Below are 21,478 nucleotides of genomic sequence, written 5' to 3'. Positions count from 1 at the left end.
CGTCAATTCACCGTTTAATGTTGAATTTAAACAACCGTCCACTGAACAGTTATAATAACTTTTTTTTTGTTTCTCCGTTATTGCACAAAAAAGTTCACAGACGCGTGTCTCAAGCGGTTGACACTTGCGCTCGCACTGGTCCCAACCGGTCCGAGATATCGTGTCCGTGAGCAGTGTCTATGTGTGCGTTGCTCGAGCGCACTTTGTATGTAGATTGATTTCTGTACTGTATCTGTTTTGTGATTTAGTACTGTAAATAATAGCAATATGAATGTGTTTCAGGATGAGGTGCTCGCGGACGGTAAGGTGGTGATTGACCTGATCGACGCCATCAAGCCGGGCTCCATTAACTACGATCTAGTGCTGCCGGGCGGGAACCAGGAGGTAACTTGATAAGTTTACGTTCTGCCTCTGCTTACGACTAGAATATTAAATTAACGTTTATGTCAAGCTCGTGGCTCATAAAATGTTAGTTATGTACAATAAAAATAACTTGAAATAGTATTTTATACAATCGTGATATAATGGAGAGCTTTTCAGTCGAGTACCGTGTTAAGGCAACGAAGCTTGCTGAGTTGCCTAAGTAAGGTACGAGATTGAAAAGCTTGATTATATCACTATTGTATACAATACTTTTTCTACGAGTCAACAAAAAAAAAAATACTTAAAACTAGTAGAAGAATCATATATGTAGGTAAAATGAATATTATAGTTGAGTTGGGGTCCCATAGTGAAAAAAGTATGCGATTACACTTTGGTATCAGTCTTAATTCAAGCATTGCAGGCGACGAGTAGAAAAACTATGTTTTAAAGAGCTTTTGAGGCCTTTTCGAAGATTTTTTTTGGGTTTTGGTTAATTCCGCTATGTGGGTGGTGGGTCCACTAAGCGCTGGTGGCCTAGCAGTAAGAGCATGCCACTTTCAATCCGAAGTTCGCGTGTTCAAACCCCAGCTCGGACCAATGAATTTTTCGGAATTTATGTACGAAACATCACTTGATATTTACCAGTCGCTTTTCGGTGTTGGAAAACATCGGGAGGAAACCGGACTAATCTCGATAAGGCTTAGTTTGCCCTCTGGGTTGGAAGGTCAGATGGCAGTCGTTTTCGTAAAAACTAGTGCCTACGCTAATTCTAGGGATTACTCCAGGCTCCCAGGAGCCGTGGCTAAAATGCCGGGACAACGCGAGGAAAATGATGATTAAGTGTAAGGCCTGTGTGGACGCTCGAAGCGGAGCGTTCGGCGGGGCGTGCAGCGTGGCTGTGGGCTCACGCGTGACGTGAGCAGCGTGCACTAAGGCCGCTCCTATACGTGCGCATTTGTTTAACATGCACGCCGCACGCCCCGCCCCGCTGCACGCCCAACTCGAGCGTCCACTCAGGCCTTACACTAATAGGGATGATGACACATGTTGAATTTTATAACAAAATCTAGTAAAATAGATAGCAAACGAGCAATTTATAACGATAATGTAAATATTAAAATAATATATTGAAAAATTACAAAAATACAGGACCTGAAAGTTTCAAAATTTAAGTTTTTTTAAACTTCCAAAAACGATAAAAGTAAGGGTACCATTCGATTCCTTACATTTCATGCAATAAAATATTGTATAGTAACTATATACATAAACGCAATATTTCACCGACAAAAACGCAATTTTCTTCTTTTGTCCATACTACAAGATGGGCGATGACGTCACGGCCCTTGACCGTTTTGTATAGGGCGTTTTGCGAGTGAAGTGCGACTGTCGGCCTTTGACTACAATTTCTGACTTTTGTGTTACTTTAATGCAATGGGTCCCATATAGACATTTGATCCTAAAAACAAACCCGATCGATTGATACATCATTCTCTTATTTTAGAAGTTACAGGGGGGGGGGGACACATTTTACCACTTTGGAAGTGTCTCTCGCGCAAACTATTCAGTTTAGAAAAAAATGATATTAGAAACCTCAATATCATTTTTGAAGACCTATCCATAGATACCCCACACGTATGGGTTTGATGAAAAAAAAAATTTTGAGTTTCAGTTCGAAGTATGGGGAACCCCAAAAATTTATTGGTTTTTTTCTATTTTTGTGTGAAAATCTTAATGCGGTTCACAGAATACATCTACTTACCAAGTTTCAACAGTATAGTTCTTATAGTTCCGGAGAAAAGTGGCTGTGACATACGGACGGACAGACAGACGGACAGACAGACAGACATGACGAATCTATAAGGGTTCCGTTTTTTGCCATTTGGCTACGGAACCCTAAAAATTAGTCATGTAGCCTATTCCGCTATGTATTCACAGGAGAACCTGGCGAACGCGAAATACGCGGTGTCGATGGCCCGGCGCTGCGGCGCCCGAGTGTACGCGCTGCCCGAAGACATCACGGAGCGGAAGCCCAAGATGATCATGACCGTATTCGCCTGCCTCATGGCGCTAGACTACATACCCACCATGGACGCACCCGTACACGCGTAAGTCACTAGAGGCGTCGGGGAAAACAACGGGGTCGACTACTTTTACTACTGCCAACACTTGGTCCCTTCCAGTCCCGCGGACGCGATAGCCACATGCCACAGACAAGACATCCCCCAGACTGAGCATAGTAGCGCCACCCTCTGCCACAAATATACGAGTTTTACTCCATTTTCGAGTCAGTGTCTTTGTGTGACGTCCGTGTCTTTGAACGGACCAATCACGGCACGGGACTCGCTCGCCTCGTCCCCCGCACCCCAGTATTTTTGGCAGCATCGGTTTCATGAAATCATTGTTCTAAACTCCGTCTAGAGGATTCCTAGTGTATGGCTTTGGCAGTAAAGCTAAGAGACACCCCACACTAGCGGCTCCCGAGCGTCGGAGTCTAGTCGACTCTATGGCTGCAGCTCGACGCAACGTTGGCGCAACTGCGCAGCGACGCCATTTTCCATAGCGCTGACTAGACCCCGACGCTCAAATGACGCTAGTGTGGAATCTCTCTTAATCTTAAGCATACGATATGACACACGCTTAGATGTTTATGGCTGAAACTTGAATTTTTAACTCTCGAGCACAGACAGTTAACTTTAGAGCATAGAAGAAATAAAAACCTTGGTTTATCTAGTCCTTTTGGGACACAATATCGCATCCTCGGGACTGCAAGGATTAAAATAAGCTTGTGCCAACACGAAATTAATGGACATGAAAATAGATAACAGAAGTACAGTCAGCAGCAGAAGTTGCTAAGCGGGCCAGGTGTTCAAGATGATCTGGACGCGACTTTATTGTTAAAAGAATAAGAGTGTGTCAAGGTAATTGTGAACACTTCGCCCGCTTAGCAACTTCTGCTGCAAGCTGTACCAACAGTAAGTAAGTTGGCCAACGGCTGTAAGGGGTTGACTTTCTCTGAAAATTAAACTAAGCGCTTCAACTCTTAGTTCCATTGAGATTGCGAGAAATTAACGCAAATTGGTTGAATAATTTACACACCCAACTGTACGCCTAAATCTTTTACTTGTTTTACCATCATTCTGCTTACTTCATGAATCTCACTGGTACCAAGATTTGGACTGACATAATCAGTCAATACACCAATTTACATGTAATTGTACTATTTTCAAATGTTGGAAAAACTTGGGATTTGGTGACCCGCATCTGTGCATTTAGACAACGGCAAATCAAATTTAATCAAGTGTAAAGGAATATTTCCACTATTCTGCTTTTATTTTAAGAAGTGGGTTTATTAATTATCTAAATGCACTCATGACATGGTCAATTGACAGGTTGTTTTGTATGGTGTTGTATTGTCTGTGAGACAACTGTCTCGCAACTTTTTAGAGACTGTTTTGAGACCACTGTAATGTTTATAACATTTTTGTATGGAAGTCTCTATTGAGTTTTGGTTAAGGTTTTGTGAAACGTTTTGTATGTCTTTGATAAATGTATCACGATTAATCATTCAGTCCATTTTATTTTAAGCAGTAATCATGTTTAAAAATCATATTTACGTTTATATGTGCTAAAGTTTTATTTGTTTACTCGTATCCATTGATATAAATAAATGATCCTGATTAAAGTAAATTATGATAATAAAATATACACTTTTAGACTAAGCAATAGGCTTGGAATGTACTTGGAATCAAGTATGTGTCGTTTTCAGTCACATTGTCGCTTGCTATAAGGATGTTCTGACAGGTTATTCGTATAAAGATACAAGTAAATTCCGTCCTTATGGTAAGCGGTAATGTACCTTTTGCTTGAAAACGTCACATTATATTACAAAACTGGCCTACAATAGAATTCCAAGCGTTCTTATAAAAATAACCCACCTAAAGGTACAAGCAATATTATAGACGATTTTCCGCCACCGCTCATAAATATGAAAATTCATATACCAATCATTTTATACAGTTTTATTATGTAAGTATGTGCTGTACAGGTCAACTAATAAGTGTTAAGATATTTTATGTTACTTGCACTATGAGGGTGTTGCCTGTAACACGAGCAAATAATTAAAACATGTATTATACCCCTCGAACTATAAAACTTTAGTTAAACAACTTTTAAAAATTATGAATCCTTTAGACTTCCTCTTTTTCATACAAAATAAATATTGCCTTCAATGTACGCTGACATCAGTGTGTTTGACGTCGCTTGTCACACTTTAAACATAACAAAATTTGCAGTACGTTGCGTCTTAGAATAAACTTTAAAGTGTAATAAAATTCAAAACATAAGTTATTTTTAAAAGTTGCTGAACAAATGTTGGTCAGTTTGAGGAGTACAGCCTACAGTTTAATTTATTGCTCCTGTTACAGGAAACACCCTGTATAAAGACTGTAAAATGTCAATGGGAAAAATATTCTTGACATTTGTCAGTTAACCGCACGGCATGGTTAAGGTACATTGTGATGTCCCGGGAAACTTATTTAAATTGATTTAATATAATAATATATGTCCCCATTCCATGTAACAAGGATTCCATTAAATCAATTTAAATGAAGAAATTGCTCGCGAGGTGGGAATTATATTAAGTATATCTAAATAATATGTGTATGTATGTTAAGGGTAACTTATTTAATATTAGGCCTTTCGAGATATAGCGCTAACTGTACTGTTCAACCCTACTTTGTCTTACCTAAATTGGTATATATTATTTCAATTACTTTAGAAAACTTCGTTTTATGCGTAAATTACGTCTTATTGACGTATTAAAAAGATTAATTCTTGAAAATTATGGGAACAATTTTTTTTGTACTATTTCTATCCTGAAACTAGACGAAATAGTATAAGTTTTTAGATTAGACTGATAGCTAAAATATATATGAGGGTTGCAGTGAGTTGCCAATGCCGCTGTAGTCAAGCGAACGGCTTACACTAGTACTTATCGATTAGTATTACGACGTGTCAATGTTTTAATACACTTATACAACGAACTTGCTATCGAGCAATCGCGATTAGTCCAGTTAAGATTCTCGTTTAATTTGTAGGCTGATAAAGTTTTTTGATTCTGATATTATTTTGGCTTCCAAACAAAGTTATCATTCTTATAAAGGGTGTTATGTTATTGTTTTAGACATATACTGTGTTTATATTAGAGGTTTAATTTTATCGAGAATTTAGAACATTTAGCTCAAGCACGTAACGGTGTCCTAGATAAAACACATAAAAACACTTACCTACCTACAGTTTACAGCAATTTAGTTAATATATTTTGTGCTAATTTACAATTAATATACAATTAAAACTATAACGGTAATTACTTGTAAAATTACTTATTTTAGCATTTTCGTGTTAAAGAAAATATAATATCAAAAGTTTAAGTTAACTCTCTAATTTTGATAAGTATCTGCTTTAAAACAGTTTGTGTGGGAATTGGCAATAACGTGAATGTGGAATTGTGTATGTGTAAGTGTAAGGCCTGAGTGGACGCTCGGAGCGGAGCGTTCGGCGGGGCGTGCAGCGTGGCTGTGGGCTCACGCGTGATGTGAGCAGCGTGCACTAAGGCCGCTCCTATACGTGCGCATTTGTTTAACATGCACGCCGCACGCCCCGCCCCGCTGCACGCCCAACTCGAGCGTCCACTCGGGCCTTACACTAAGATAGTAAACCCTTTTATTTTAATGACGACCGACATAAAACCTACATTCCTAACACAATAGGCATTCCCTTTTGGCATTTCTAACATTATAAATTCCCTAAACAATATATATTTAATATTTGAATGTATATTTGCTAAGTTATTTTAAGTCTTGTGAAATATTTTTGTAGAGCATTTTATTGAGGACTTTCCCTCGGGAAGCAACGATTTAATTTTACTATATTTTTAATTGTAAATTTTTATTTTGTTAAGATTTTTATTATATTACTTTATTACCGATATTTTAGATTTATAATCAAACGGATCAATTCGCTTGATGTTCCATTTTATTTGACCGCTTTATGACGGAAGGGTCCTACATTATGTATCGACATAGATTATGCGCTAGGGTCACTAATGTATGGACAAATGTAAGCTGATTATTGAATAATAAAACGGAATTGGTAAAGCTAAGGATGTATTTTATTTGAGCGCTCTTCTCTTCAATCTATATCTCACTAGTTTTCTATTATTATTCTATTATAGCTTGGGTGCTTTCATTTCTTGTTGTGAGTGTCCCCTTCGTGAATGTTGGTATGTTTCAGTGTGTTTAATTTTCTATGTTAACCTGCCGTTTATGAAATCTGTAACAGGCAGATTGGTAAGCAATATCTACCTACTTACATATTTTTGGGTGTATCTGACCACGGGGTTGGGGGTGGGTTTGGTTGTTGTCTACGGAGACAACATGCCAATCGCTAACGCTACGTAGCGAACGAAACGCAACTGTCGCTGTCACACTAATATGGAAGAGTGATAGAGACATTCAAAGCGATTCGATGGCGAAGCGATAGCGATTGTCACCTTGGCTAGGCCGGCAGTAGTGTAGTCACCATATAGTGTCGGGTGTTCAATTAAACTACTTAGTCGGAGTGTAGGTCTACATTGTAAGCTTTTTAAACCTTTTGTAACTACGTAGCATCTGGGTTCTTTCAAACTCAAGATCACGATGATGATGCGGTACGCTCATGCCATCTATCCCTAAAAGCTTGATATCTTCCTACGCTGACATTGGTCGCTCTCTTACTATCAAATCTAACTACACACTTCTATTTCCATGACTAAATTCCTCACAGGTCGCAACCAGCGGCGTTCCTCGACGACTCTTTAGAGGTCGAGATAATCGACCAGCCCGACGACAGTTTCGACGAACCGCCCGAGTCCTTCATCGACCAGAACCTTGTCGAAGTTGTCGACGAGGCCGCGCCCGAGTCCTTCATCGACCAGAACCTGGTAGAGGTAGACGAATTTGAGGACTCCGGCCTCGATTCGCCAATGGACAAACCTCCGCTGCCGCCAAAGCCTTTGTTGGATAGATCCGCGTCTGTCAATTCTACCACGTATAATTTTGCATAGACTAGCAAAATATTAACTTAATTCCATTATTACTATGAACTAGCACGAATTCCTACTAGTAAAACTACACTACTAGAGTCTGACCAACGAGTCGTGACACTAAAAAAACGCGGGAATTTCAATAAAAACCGCACCTGGCAATAAAATTACTATGAAATTAAATGACAACTTGAAACTGACAGCTTATTTGATAGGAAAATAAGTTGCCATATAAAAAGTTTTAAATAAATCTCAGTCTCAACTTTCATTAGCCAGACTAAGAATTTCCATTCCTTTTTAATGCCTTGAACGATGCATTGTTACTAGCTAGTTAAACTTAGGTATTACTTTTATTATTTGTATGCGAAATGCAATGGGAGCAACAAGTACTACTAAGAATTAGGGAAAACCTCACTACTTCTACTTTTGAAAATTCGTGGTAGTAAAAGTGGGAATAAGCCATAAGCTGTTCAATTTGCAGAGACATGTAATGTATGAGATGTTTGTCTTTGTTATTTATTTCATTTGCTAGCATGATTGCAGTCCTATTAACAGTAAAGGGATCGATACTGGGTGTCGTACTTATATAATTGTATGTTTTTTAATTATATTTTATGCAGAAATTTTATTCTTAGTTAATAAGCAAAGTTTTAATATACATTTTTTCACTTTTATTAATTTCTTCCTTCACTAAATGTAAAACTTTTTTGCCCTACTGTAAGTTAGGCGTAGCGTTTACAGGGTTAATTTTTCCATTTACAAATTCGGGAACACTTGAATATAAAATAGACTCTAGACTTGTATACAACTCTTACAGTTTGTGCAGTCACCACACGGGATTATGCCATTTAGGGTTCTTGCTAAATTGGAAATTGTATAGCGTAAGTATTGAACCAATTTAGCTAGGACCCTAAATCACGCAACAATCGCGGAGCGTGATGGTACATGAATAAGATAACGTAAAGGTGAAAACATGGCAAACAATTAAAACACAGTTTAATAGTTTGTGATGATTTAATTCATTAATTCAATCCATAGCCGGCAACAAAATGTACAACATCTTACTCTCATCCAATACAAATGTACAACTTCACTTCGATGGGCGAGCACGGGATACAATACAAAACCAATGTGATACAACGTAAAGAACTAAGGCACTACGAAAATAGAAATTTTGCTATCTGCCTTTCTATCGCTCGAATATGTAAGAGTGATAGAGGCAGATAATGAAATTTCGCTGTTTGCGGTATGCCTAGGGTTGCCAGATGGTCGGAATTTGGCGGGATTCTCCCGATTTTTAGCATGTGTTCCCGATTCCCGACAAAGTGGAAATTAATGACCCGAAAAACAGCTGCACGTTAGAAAACAATAATTTCAAGTTCCGAACTGTCGTCGAGCGAGCGAGCGACCCCTGTCGAGCGCATCAGCGTTATAAAAACGTCTATAGGCAGAGCAGTGCCAATAATGTAAAATATCGTTGTTTTTAATACAATTAGGTACTTTAATTTGAATGTTTTCTTTTTCCCGACTTAAGTCTCAAAATCCCGAAAAATTTATATTTTTTCCCGATAATAGCGCCTTTCGATCTGGCAACCCTAGGTATGCCCGCTGCCTTACCAGAGAGTAGAAAGTTATCCACAGTTACCGACACTTCGAATGAGATTCAAAAATGTCTATATATTTACATTTTGCAATTTTAAGCGCATGATGTTTTTCTTTGACTTTATTTAGTCCTCTATAACTGTCTAGTCTCCGCTTTCACAACTAAAATAAATAATAATCATTAATAAATAATTTCATTTATTCAATTAATTTAAAATCTTCGTTAACCAAACTATAGGAACTCGATTCTCGTTCTTGAAACAGACATAATTATAGGTTGTGAAAGAACTAATTGTCATAGATTTTTTCATAATTTACATATGGGGCACAATGTCAGGTATAATTCTGTTTTTCTATGAGAGTGAACCAAGAAAAAGTTATCAGGAATATAATTATTTTAAATCTGTTTTATTTATAAATATGAATAGGTACCCCATATTAAAGCTTTTTTTAAGTATATTTAAATAAAAATTGTAATATGCATAAGTATGTGTCTATAAAATATCAAACCTCTCTTGGTTCACTGAGTAAACTCAGTATTTTTTAAACTGTTTAAATTATGTGAAGAAAATAAAATATTTGTGATTTTTAATTGTTTGAAACATTGAATCGTATTGTTTATATTATAACACATTGTAATAATAGGTACCATAATGTCCATTCTCACATAAAACAATAATGAAGAGTCCAACAATTAATTAGCTGTATATGTATTATAATAATTTATTTGCCATTTCGTCAACAACATGCGAGGAGCCAATAAACGTCACAAAAATAAACTTATTAAAAAGAAAACGTAAATAATATGTACATAATTACATCTACAACTTAACGACCAACGGCATCAAACCTCAACAGTTTGTACATCGCAACAACGCTGCTCAACTCGGCGGTTCAGACTAAAAATCTAGTTTTAAAGTATTGGCTATGTTCATACTCGCTATTCCGTAAGAAATTTTGGAATGTATTCGCTTTAAAAATATCATTATCGTATTGTTTAGTTTATTGATAAAAAGATTTTCCTAGATTCACCGAGCCTAACGCAGAGCGCGGACGCTCGCAGCGCTATTCTATTCTAAAATACTGGACATTTCCTATAAGGGTGAAATCACATCTGTCAGCATCGAGCCGCATTTTATATATGAGAAATCGCTCGTTAGTATGAAGATGCGTACACATCGGAAAGCTGAAAGCATGCGTACGCATCTTCATACTAACGAGCAATTTCTCATATATAAAATGCGGCTCGATGCTGACAGATGTGATTCCACCCTAAGTCCTTGCTTGATGTTCATTACGAACACAACTGATCTCTTCAGGTATCTTATCCTCTAGCCGCCCAGAGACCTATAAAAAGGTCTCCTGTTCCATTATAATTTGAACTTTATGTTGACAAAATAAAATTTCATTTTGCTTGGCAAGGTTTGACGTAAGGGCGGCTAGAGGTTATTGTTTAAAGGGGGCCACTGATTAACAGTCCGCCGGACGGTATCGGCCTGTCAGTTAGAACAGAAATTTGACAGTTCCGAACAACTGACAGGCCGATACCGTCCGGCGGACTGTTAATCCGTGGGCCCCTTAAGATATCATTGAATAGTTCTTTGATGTGCCGCTAAGCTAACCGCTCCAAGTTACTTTTTACAGTTTTTACCCCTAGTATATTATTGCTAACCGTTGATTAAGACACTTGAATATTATTGAGAGAAATAACCGCGTTCACTAAAACACTATCTCGGGCGAGCGGCCGCACTCCGCGCTAGAGGATATTTCGCTAAATATACATATGTTATTTTAATCTGCATTTTAATATTAAAAATTGACTACAACATCCACAGTTGCTAAAAAATTACAAAGATTACAGTACTACAATTTAAAGTAAGCGCTTCGTCAGTTGATGTGTTTTTCAAATAGTTTTGATACTGCATTTAACATTGATAAGGCAATTATTGCTAAGGCGTATATTACAAATCGTAGTACTGTACATGAGCAGTTACGCGCCGTCTACCGTCTAAAGCATTCCGTAAAAAAAATATTACAATATTTTAATTTAAAAGCTACTGTGATGGCAAACTTACCTTTCCCGTAAAAAAAAAAAACTATTTACAGTGCGCTACATCCGTTTCCCCTGAAACCCGACGTGGCGGATAAATATTAGTTTGATAGAAAACACTACTACTATCACGTCTAAAAATATCGATACGGCAAAGTGGGCAATAAGGTCGTGTATACATATTTTTGACACTTTTTTCGTATCGATATTTTAGACGTGACTGTACCGCCGAGCTTCCGGAAAACTGCAGATAAATAAAATGTCCGTCACCTACGACAATGAAAGGATTGTGATAAATATGTCGCTTGGATTCGAGATTTTGACTAAAATTCTAGCCTTGGGTACACGCGAGCGACCAACCACTGACCTACGTCGGGCCCAGCCCGTATACAAAACATTATTTATACTAAATCGCAACTAAAATTATACAGCTATGATTGCTATGAATATCACTGTTATGTTGAGGCAGCTCACTTGACTGCATTAGTGTAAGGCCTGAGTGGACGCTCGAAGCGGAGCGTTCGGCGGGGCGTGCAGCGTGGCTGTGGGCTCACGCGTGATGTGAGCAGCGTGCACTAAGGCCGCTCCTATACGTGCGCATTTGTTTAACATGCACGCCGCACGCCCCGCCCCGCTGCACGCCCAACAAGAGCGTCCACTCAGGCCTTACACTTAGTCTATAGCCGACGACGAAAAGTGTTTAGACGCCTGTTATTCAGTTGAAAGTGAGCCTATGCGAGTTGGCACAAGGTCCCTTTTGATATAACACGGCGTTTGACATATTTTTGCGTTGACAAAACGTCCCAAAATTTTATGCAAGTAATTTTAGTATCATGCGTTAAGATGCCTCTGTACATTTTGGCTAATCATTATGTATATTTGAGCATTCATGACACTAAAAACTCTTTAGTAGCGTGGGATAAACATTTACGGCGTTATACATAAACGTCTGCTAAGTTAACCAACTGATAATCGTCGTTTGGCCCTTTCTGTGGCATAACGATTAACGATCGTCAACTGATTAAGTTAGCAGTCATTTATGAAGTAAAATTAGGATAATGATAAGCTAGCTATCTTACTACTACATTGCAAAATGAACTTATAGAATTAACCCATTTGCTTGCTGTATGCTATTGAATACGAATAAATACAAAAGCAACTTTGTTCTGTGCGAAATAGAGTTTACATATATTTGAATAACACCACGCCACTACAAAAATTATACACGTTTAATTATTGAATAAAATATTGGTACTGGTAAAAAATAATACAAAAACCATACGTTCTAATAAACCCCGCTTGTATTCTATTTCACAATGCAACAGTATAAGAAATATGTCAATGTATTGTCAAAAATATTTTTTTCATTGATACAAATATCAAATGTTTAATTTCACATGTCATTTGATATACCACCAGTGGTCGATAATGAATAGTCAAATTGAGTTCATCAGATGATTCAATTACATCAAAAATAATCGTCAAATTTCACTTTTCACTAAAAACAACAGGAATTTATTTAACTTATCATAAATATGTCAACACAATTTCGTCCATGTTACATATATTTTGCCGACATAATGACAAAATAAACAGGACCAAATTGCAATATTTTACCTAATTCACCAATAACGCCGAATTGGGTTTATTTAACCACACAACGCATTGCATTCATACCTGTAGTGAAAAAAAAAAAGAAAATTAAACAAAACTAAAATAAAAATAACATAAATTTGAAATAATTATTGCAATTATGTCCACAAATATTTTACATGGATTTACTATACATATATTTAATTTATAAATAGTATATTGATATGATTTGTCTGCTATAACTATTATACATACATATACATTATTGTACATACAAAGCGTCTTGGATGTGAAAAGTAAATATATAACATAATTATGATCATATCAGACAAACTATAAAATGACATGTCAAAAAACTAATAATATTTTCAACACTATCATCTCTATATCTTTATAGAACCCAGTACGGAACAAAACTTCAAACTTCTTTCTGTTTTTTCCTAGTTTAATTGAAAACCTTCGCAACTCAAGGTAAAAAAAGTTCATGAAGTTTGACCAACGACCACAAAACATACGGCGCAGTAAAGCCATCTAGTTCGATGGTCAAACTAGGAGCACATTTTTTTTCTTAAACTTTATTTCTCTAATACAATCAACAACTCTTTAATTTAGCCTCTAGTTGCTATGGTTCCGTTTACGATGTTAAAACAGTCCGAAGTTTCAAGCCCCGTTACCCCAGACCACAACCCCGTACGGCGATCTCGCTTGGAAGTACCCATTACCTGTCATGGTGCTTGTCGAGGAGGTACTCCTTGAGCCGTCGGACGAGGTGCTCCGAGAGCTGTGTCACCTCCGGCCACTGCTTCAGAACCATTACACCCACCATTACGGCTAAGCTTGTTGTTAGGACTCGTACTCTGGAATTACAAGGCAAAATGTAGGTACAGGTTGTTTTGACTATAGGGATGATGACACGTGTTGAATTTTATAAAAAAAACTAGTAAAATATAGTCAGTAGTAAGTAGTATTTTTCAGTTTTAGGGGCTGTCCATAAATTACGTCATCTATTTTTGACGATTTTTGGACCCCCCCCTTCCCCTCCTAAAAACATCCAAAAATCATGCTTCGAATGACCCCGTTTCCTTCTACGTCATGCTACCATCATCCGATGTCCAGATCCGCCCCCACCCTAATTTGAAATGACGTAATTTATGAATAGCCCCTTATTGCTATCGCAAATGAGCAATTTATCACAAAAAATAATGTGGATATTAAAAAAAATATATGGAAACACCTGAAAGATTCAAAATTTAAGTTTTTTTTTTAACTTCCAAAAACGAAACAAGTAAGGATACCATTCTATTCCTCACATTTTATCCAGAAAAAGATTGTATAGCAACTATACAGGGTGGATTTTCTTTTTGGGTCAGTGAGGGCAGCTACCAGATCCCGTGCTGCTACGAGAAAACGGTCTAAGAAGACCTTCCCTCGATTTCAAATTAATGAAGATTGGCTTTTACAGATTTTGGAAAAAACATACAGGGTGCGAGAAAAAGGTCATTTTTGACAAACTTTTTTTTTGATGCCAATCGATCCCATTCCTATTAAGGATCAAAAGCTTGTATGGAACCAAAAAAAAATTTCCGGCTAGAAAAGCCACTAATCGAGGAAAACTTTTCCTATACAATTTGTATGAAAATGAAAACTTTTATTTTTCACATGCTGTTTTTGTATGCCAATCGATTCCATTCCTATCCAGTATCAATAGTTTCCTAGGGGTCAACTTACGGTAATGTACTAAAAAGCCACAAATTAATAAAAACTTTTTCCATACATTTACTATGGGGAAAATGTGAAATGTTATTCTCAATTTTCTATCTCGCCCATCAGTCCTACAGCAATGTCTTCATACAGTATTATGGTCCTTAAATGTAACAGGACTGATTGGCCAGATAGAAAAATGTGAATTAAATTTCACATGTTCTCCATAGTAAATGTATGGAAAAAGTTTTCTTTAATTTGTGGCTTTTTAGTACATTACCGTAAGTTGACCCCAAAGAAACTATTGATACTGGATAGGAATGGAATCGATTGGCATACAAAAATAGCATGTGAAAAATAAAAGTTTTCATTTTCATACAAATTGTATGGGAAAAGTTTTCCTCGATTTGTGGCTTTTCTAGCCGGAAATTTTTTTTTGGTTCCATACAAGCTTTTGATCCTTAATAGGAATGGCATCGATTGGCATCAAAAAAAAAGTTTGTCAAAAATGACCTTTTTCTCGCATCCTGTATGTTTTTTCCAAAATCTGTAAAAGCCAATCTTCATTAATTTGAAATCGAGGGAAGGTCTTCTTAGACCGTTTTCTCGTAGCAGCACGGGATCTGGTAGCTGCCCTCACTGACCCAAAAAGAAAATCCACCCTGTATACTTAAACGCAATATTTCACCGACAAAAACGCAATTTTCTTATTTTGCTCATAGGTACTTCAAGATGGACTCGCAGTGACCTTGACGTCACATTCACTTATCGTTTTGTTAGGGGCGTTTCGCGATTGAAGTACGACTGTCGGACTTTGACTATCATTTCTGACTTTTGTATTGCTTTAATGCAATAGGTCCCATATAGACATTTGATCCTAAAAACAAACCTGATTGTTTGATATGATTTGTCATCTAGCCTATTTTATGAAGTCTGCTATTTTTTGTTAGATTATTAGGACGTTTTTTTTTTGTTGTCCCCTACACTTTTTTTCAAATTTGGGATTTTTTATGTTATTTCTACTCAGAATCACGAGCTCTTTCTATCCTAATAGGACAAAAAAAGTGTCCTAAGGTTTTTATTTCCATTACGTCACCATTTTTCATAGACTTTGTATGGCGGTCGCGGAATGGAAAGATCGAAAAATGTATGGAAATTTTGGGACACTTTTTTTCTCCTATTAGGATAGAAAGAGCTCATGATTCTGAGTAGAAATAATATAAAAAATCCCAAATTTGAAGAAAAAGTGTAGGGGACAACAAAAAAAAAGCTGCCAAGTGCGAGTCGGACTCGCCCATGAAGGGTTCCGTATTTAGGCGATTTATGACGTATTAAAAAAAACTACTTACTAGATCTCGTTCAAACCAATTTTCGGTGGTAGTTTACATGATTATTTACATCATATATTTTTTTTAGTTTTATCATTCTCTTATTTTAGAAGTTACAGGGGGGGGACACACATTTTACCACTTTAGAAGTGTCTCTCGCGCAAACTATTTAGTTTAGAAAAAAATTATATTAGAAACCTCAATATCATTTTTGAAGACCTATCCATAGATACCCCACACGTATGGGTTTGATGAAAAAAATTTTTTTGAGTTTCAGTTCTAGGTATGGGGAACCCCAAAAATTTATTGTTTTTTTTTCTATTTTTGTGTGAACATCTTAATGCGGTTCACAGAATACATCTACTTACCAAGTTTCAACAGTATAGTTCTTATAGTTTCGGAGAAAAGTGGCTGTGACATACGGACGGACAGACGGACAGACAGACAGACATGACGAATCTATAAGGGTTCCGTTTTTTGCCATTTGGCTACGGAACCCTAAAAAGTGTAGGGGACAAAAAAAAATGCCCATTAGACGTACCTAGTGCGCAGGAAAGGCATAGCCACGCCGGCGATGGTGGCCATTAGCAGTAGCGCCAGCTGCAGCAGGGTGAGCGCCACGTTTTTATTTCCATTAAGTCACCATTTTTCATAGACTTTGTATGGCGGTCGCGGAATGGAAAGATCGAAAAATGTATGGAAATTTTGGGACACTTTTTTTCTCCTAAAGAGCTCGTGATTCTGAGTAGAAATAACATAAAAAATTACAAATTTAAAAAAACGTGTAGGGGACAACAAAAAAAACCCTCTAATAATCTAACAAAAAATAGCAGACTTCATAAAATAGGCTAGATGACAAATCATATCAAACATCAGGTTTGTTTTTAGGATCAAATGTCTATATGGGACCCATTGCATTAAAGCAATACAAAAGTCAGAAATGACAGTCAAAGTCCGACAGTCGTACTTCAATCGCGAAACGCCCCTAACAAAACGATAAGTGAATGTGACGTCAAGGTCACTGAGAGTCCATCTTACCGTACCTAGTGCGCAGGAAGGGCATAGCCACGCCGGCGATGGTGGCCATCAGCAGTAGCGCCAGCTGCAGCAGGGTGAGCGCCACGTTTTTATTTCCATTACGTCACCATTTTTCGTAGACTTTGTATGGCGGTCGCGGAATGGAAAGATCGAAAAATGTATGGAAATTTTGGGACACTTTTTTTCTCCTATTAGGATAGAAAGAGCTCATGATTCTGAGTAGAAATAACATAAAAAATCACAAGTTTAAAAAAAAGTGTAGGGGACAAAAAAAACGCCCATTAGACGTACCTAGTGCGCAGGAAAGGCATAGCCACGCCGGCGATGGTGGCCATCAACAGCAGCGCCAGCTGCAGCAGGGTGAGCGCCACGTTTTTATTTCCATTACGTCACCATTTTTCGTAGACTTTGTATGGCGGTCGCGGAATGGAAAGATCGAAAAATGTATGGAAATTTTGGGACACTTTTTTTCTCCTATTAGGATAGAAAGAGCTCATGATTCTGAGTAGAAATAACATAAAAAATCCCAAATTTAAAAAAACGTGTAGGGGACAACAAAAAAAAAACCCTCTAATAATCTAACAAAAAATAGCAGACTTCATAAAATAGGCTAGATGACAAATCATATCAAACATCAGGTTTGTTTTTAGGATCAAATGTCTATATGAGACCCATTGCATTAAAGCAATACAAAAGTCAGAAATGACAGTCAAAGTCCGACAGTCGTACTTCAATCGCGAAACGCCCCTAACAAAACGATAAGTGAATGTGACGTCAAGGTCACTGAGAGTCCATCTTACCGTACCTAGTGCGCAGGAAGGGCATAGCCACGCCGGCGATGGTGGCCATCAGCAGTAGCGCCAGCTGCAGCAGGGTGAGCGCCACGTTTTTATTTCCATTACGTCACCATTTTTCATAGACTTTGTATGGCGGTCGCGGAATGGAAAGATCGAAAAATGTATGGAAATTTTTGGGACACTTTTTTTCTCCTATTAGGATAGAAAGAGCTCATGATTCTGAGTAGAAATAACATAAAAAATCACAAGTTTAAAAAATAGTGTAGGCGACAAAAAAAATGCCCATTAGACGTACCTAGTGCCAGGCCATAACTGTTTAAAAAAAAAAAGTACCTAGTGCGTAGAAAGGGCATGGCCACGCCGGCGATGGTGGCCATCAGCAGTAGCGCCAGCTGGAGCAGCGTGAGCGCCACATTCAGCAGTTTGACCAGCAGCAGCCGCGGCGGCAGGGCGGCCACGCCCGCGTCGCCGCCCGCGCCGCCGCCGCCCGCCACGCCGCCCGCCATCCATTGTTCTAGTTTGCTAATCTGCAAAAAAGATGCAATGGTTTAGAACCACTGATGTCAAACTACATACTTTTTGGGACAAAATCAATATGTCTAATACAACTAGGCCCGCTTGAATATTGAACTGAAAAAGCGAGCTTGAATATCCTACCTCATAAGACCCAGGACACTTTTTACGCTTCAGAATTTGGATTGGGACTTTTTTTTTAATCTAATTTTCTATAGGAGTTCAATACTCCATTTTTAGGGTTCCGTAGCCAAAGGGTAAAAACGGGACCCTATTACTAAAACTCCGCTGTCCGACCGTCCATCTGTCACCAGGCCGTATCTCACGAACCGTGATAGTCAAATAAAGATTTAAGTGGGGCTTCCATACAACAAACGTGATTTTTGACCGAAGTTAAGCAACGTCGGGCGGGGTCAGTACTTGGATGAGTGACCGTTTTTTTGCTTGTTTTTTCTGCTTGTTTTGCTCTATTTTTTGTTGATGGTGCCTTCCGTGCGCGAGTCCGACTCGCACTTGGCCGGTTTTATTTGTACCTATACATGTACGCGGGGATTGACATGGTGCTAACCTGCTAAATGTACACTTAAAAACATGTTCTACTTAGAAGAAATATAAAATTTACCAAGGCTTTGTTGGACAATACATTTTAATACAATGCAATAGAGCTTACCTTAGTTTGACAGAGATCTAGCGCCTCGTGTATATCCCGTATCCTCTCTTCGCTTTGATATTGCACCTTCTCTTCTACGTCAGTTAAAGCTTGCTTCAGATTTTCAACCTGAAAAAAAGCAACGATAATATTATTATACTAATTTTATTCTATTGAAAGCATGCGAATAATGTTAGGAAAAGCGTTAATTGGGCTGTTGGTTTCATTCTTACATTAAACCAATTTTGAAAGCCTTTTGACATAATATTTACCTCTTAACCTACATACACTGATCAACCACGATCTTTTCGCGAAAGTCAAGACTAAAGTTGAAAAGGGAATTAAAAAAGCGGCCAAGTGCGAGTCGGACTCGCCCATGAAGGGTTCCGTATTTAGGCGATTTATGACGTATAAAAAAAAAACTACTTACTAGATCTCGTTCAAACCAATTTTCGGTGGAAGTTTACATGGTAATGTACATCATATATTTTTTTTAGTTTTATCATTCTCTTATTTTAGAAGTTACAGGGGGGGGGGACACACACATTTTACCACTTTGGAAGTGTCTCTCGCGCAAACTATTCAGTTTAGAAAAAAATGATATTAGAAACCTCAATATCATTTTTGAAGACCTATCCATAGATACCCCACACGTATGGGTTTGATGAAAAAAATTTTTTTGAGTTTCAGTTCTAAGTATGGGGAACCCCCAAAATTTATTGTTATTTTTCTATTTTTGTGTAAGAATCTTAATGCGGTTCACAGAATACATCTACTTACCAAGTTTCAACAGTATAGTTATTATAGTTTCGGAGAAAAGTGGCTGTGACATACGGACGGACAGACAGACGGACAGACAGACAGACAGACAGACAGACATGACGAATCTATAAGGGTTCCGTTTTTTGCCATTTGGCTACGGAACCCTAAAAAATGTTAAGTTACCTCATTCTGATGTAGTTCAGTGAGGTCGTTGATTTGTTCTTCTAATCTCTCAGTCTTGAACCTTTCTTCCTGCAACCGCTCCGTCAGGTCCGACACCTCTTGTGATAGATTCTATATCGCAACAAATAAGTTCCTTTATATATCAAATATCAACATTTATTCAGCAAATAGGCCACAAGGGCACTTTTACACGTCAATATGGAATTTACATACAAGCAAAAAAAACACATCAACAATTATAAAATACATCGAAGCCGTAAATATCAAATCAAACTAACATTGAGATGTATAAAGTCTCTAATGTCCAATTACAAAAAACGCAATAACAATAGTATTGAAAAAAAAAAACACAAAGATACAAAAACTATAATCTAAAATTATTTAGAAACTTTATTATTAAGTATTTGCCCTACAGAAAGATGGCGTGCATGAAATAAAGTAACGAATTACAGTTATAAAGTGTGTGTGACGTTCTCTAAAACGGCGAAAATTCAAAGTCAATTTTAGATTTTTTTCCATGTTTAAGGATGACTCACGCTAGACCGGGCCGTACCCGGGCCGACGCGTCCGACATGTCATTTTCTATGACGGCTGATCGGTGATCACGTGGCACTTTTCATAAAAAACGAGGCGCCGGAAGCTCTGTCCCGGTCCCGGTCCGGTCTAGCGTGAGTCATCCTTTATGGTTTTCGGTCCGTTTTCTATGAAGTAAGCATAGTATTACAACCAATATGTATGTAAACAATACTAAAAAAAATAATTTGTAAGTGAGGCTAGAAGGTATGTTATTAGTAGACCCCGGACTTTTGTCGCAATGACGTCACAATAGGGTAGTCTGGGGAGTAAATGGAGCGGTGTTAATTAATACGCTTGTGTTAATCAGGCATCTACGGTATAATTATTACCTATAAGTTAATTGTCAATTGATTAATATACCGATATGGACGTTGTTCTTTCGGTAACTGACTCTCCGTAACAAATCAAAAGTTTGCGGTGAGCCTACGTCTTCTATCAGAATATTATCCTTTTCAAAAAGGAAAATCTTCTGTTCACCTCGATAGATGTTATTGGTAGATTGGTACATATTTGAAAAGTTTGCTTTTATCAAAGCAGGAGTTGTAACGGTTCCTTGGATTTATTTGTATTAACTTATAGATGATTTATATCGTGAATGCCTGATTATTAAAATTTTATTAACACAGCCGTATTAATTAACACCGTTTCATTTACTCCCCAAACTACCCTATTGTGACGTCATTGCGTCAAAAGTCCGGGGTCTAGTTATTAGGTTGCGAACCTTAAGCGCGTCGAGTTTCTCTGCTAGCCTTTCGAAGTCTTCGCGGCGCGCGGCCAGTTCACTGAGAATCGGCTTGATGCTTAGGGCTGCTTCTGACAGGTTGTTGGATCCCGGCTGCGTCGGATACCTGTCACGAAAACATTATAACAATATCACAAAACGCATACCTACATCATCATCATCTTCCTCGCGTTGTCCCGGCATTTTGCCACGGCTCATAGGAGCCTGGGGTCCGCTTGGCAACTAATCCCAGTAATTGGCGTGGGCACTAGTTTTTACGAAAGCGACTGCCATCTGACCTTCCAACCCAGAGGGTAAACTAGGCCCGTATTGGAATTAGTCCGGTTTCCTCACGATGTTTTCCTTCACCGAAAAGCGACTGGTAAATATCAAATGATATTTCGTACATAAGTTCCGAAAAACTCATTGGTACGAGCCGGAGTTCGAACCCGCGACCTCCGGATTGCAAGTCGCACGCTCTTACCGCGCTTGACCAAACGCATACCTACATAGTACTATTT

General features: G+C 38.0%; 3 protein-coding genes and 1 long non-coding RNA gene across 13 annotated transcripts in view; 2 read left to right on the top strand and 2 right to left on the bottom strand.

Moving 5' to 3' along the window:
• LOC134658511 (plastin-2) overlaps nt 1-7,465 on the top strand; it is a 76,750-nt gene extending 69,285 nt beyond the window's left edge. The window contains exons 13-15 of the mRNA XM_063514196.1: nt 283-384; nt 2,299-2,468; nt 7,186-7,465. Of these exons, the coding sequence (XP_063370266.1) occupies nt 283-384; nt 2,299-2,468; nt 7,186-7,465 (552 nt within the window). The remainder of the gene's footprint in view (nt 1-282; nt 385-2,298; nt 2,469-7,185) is intronic.
• LOC134658314 (protein lethal(2)essential for life-like) overlaps nt 1-21,478 on the bottom strand; it is a 224,229-nt gene that overhangs the window by 97,164 nt on the left and 105,587 nt on the right. The window lies entirely within an intron of this gene.
• Nucleotides 4,842-6,523, top strand: LOC134658328 (uncharacterized). Its single transcript, XR_010097691.1, has 2 exons — nt 4,842-5,883; nt 6,076-6,523. It is a non-coding gene; the product is annotated as an uncharacterized LOC134658328 (long non-coding RNA).
• Nucleotides 12,687-21,478, bottom strand: part of LOC134658292 (transmembrane and coiled-coil domains protein 2) — a 62,689-nt gene continuing 53,897 nt past the window's right edge. For all 10 annotated transcript variants that reach the window (XM_063513912.1, XM_063513903.1, XM_063513902.1 and 7 more), the window contains 6 exons: nt 20,958-21,084; nt 19,661-19,771; nt 18,737-18,844; nt 17,887-18,080; nt 13,412-13,546; nt 12,687-12,773 (listed from right to left, as the gene is read on the bottom strand). In XM_063513912.1, coding sequence (XP_063369982.1) covers nt 12,746-12,773; nt 13,412-13,546; nt 17,887-18,080; nt 18,737-18,844; nt 19,661-19,771; nt 20,958-21,084 — 703 coding nt within the window. In that variant the 3' untranslated portion in view covers nt 12,687-12,745. The remainder of the gene's footprint in view (nt 12,774-13,411; nt 13,547-17,886; nt 18,081-18,736; nt 18,845-19,660; nt 19,772-20,957; nt 21,085-21,478) is intronic.

This window comes from Cydia amplana, chromosome 22 (assembly GCF_948474715.1).
Source record: "Cydia amplana chromosome 22, ilCydAmpl1.1, whole genome shotgun sequence".
Taxonomy (NCBI): Eukaryota; Metazoa; Arthropoda; class Insecta; order Lepidoptera; family Tortricidae; genus Cydia; species Cydia amplana.
Note: the sequence above shows the minus strand (reverse complement) of the source record. Positions and strands in the feature narration are given on the sequence as shown.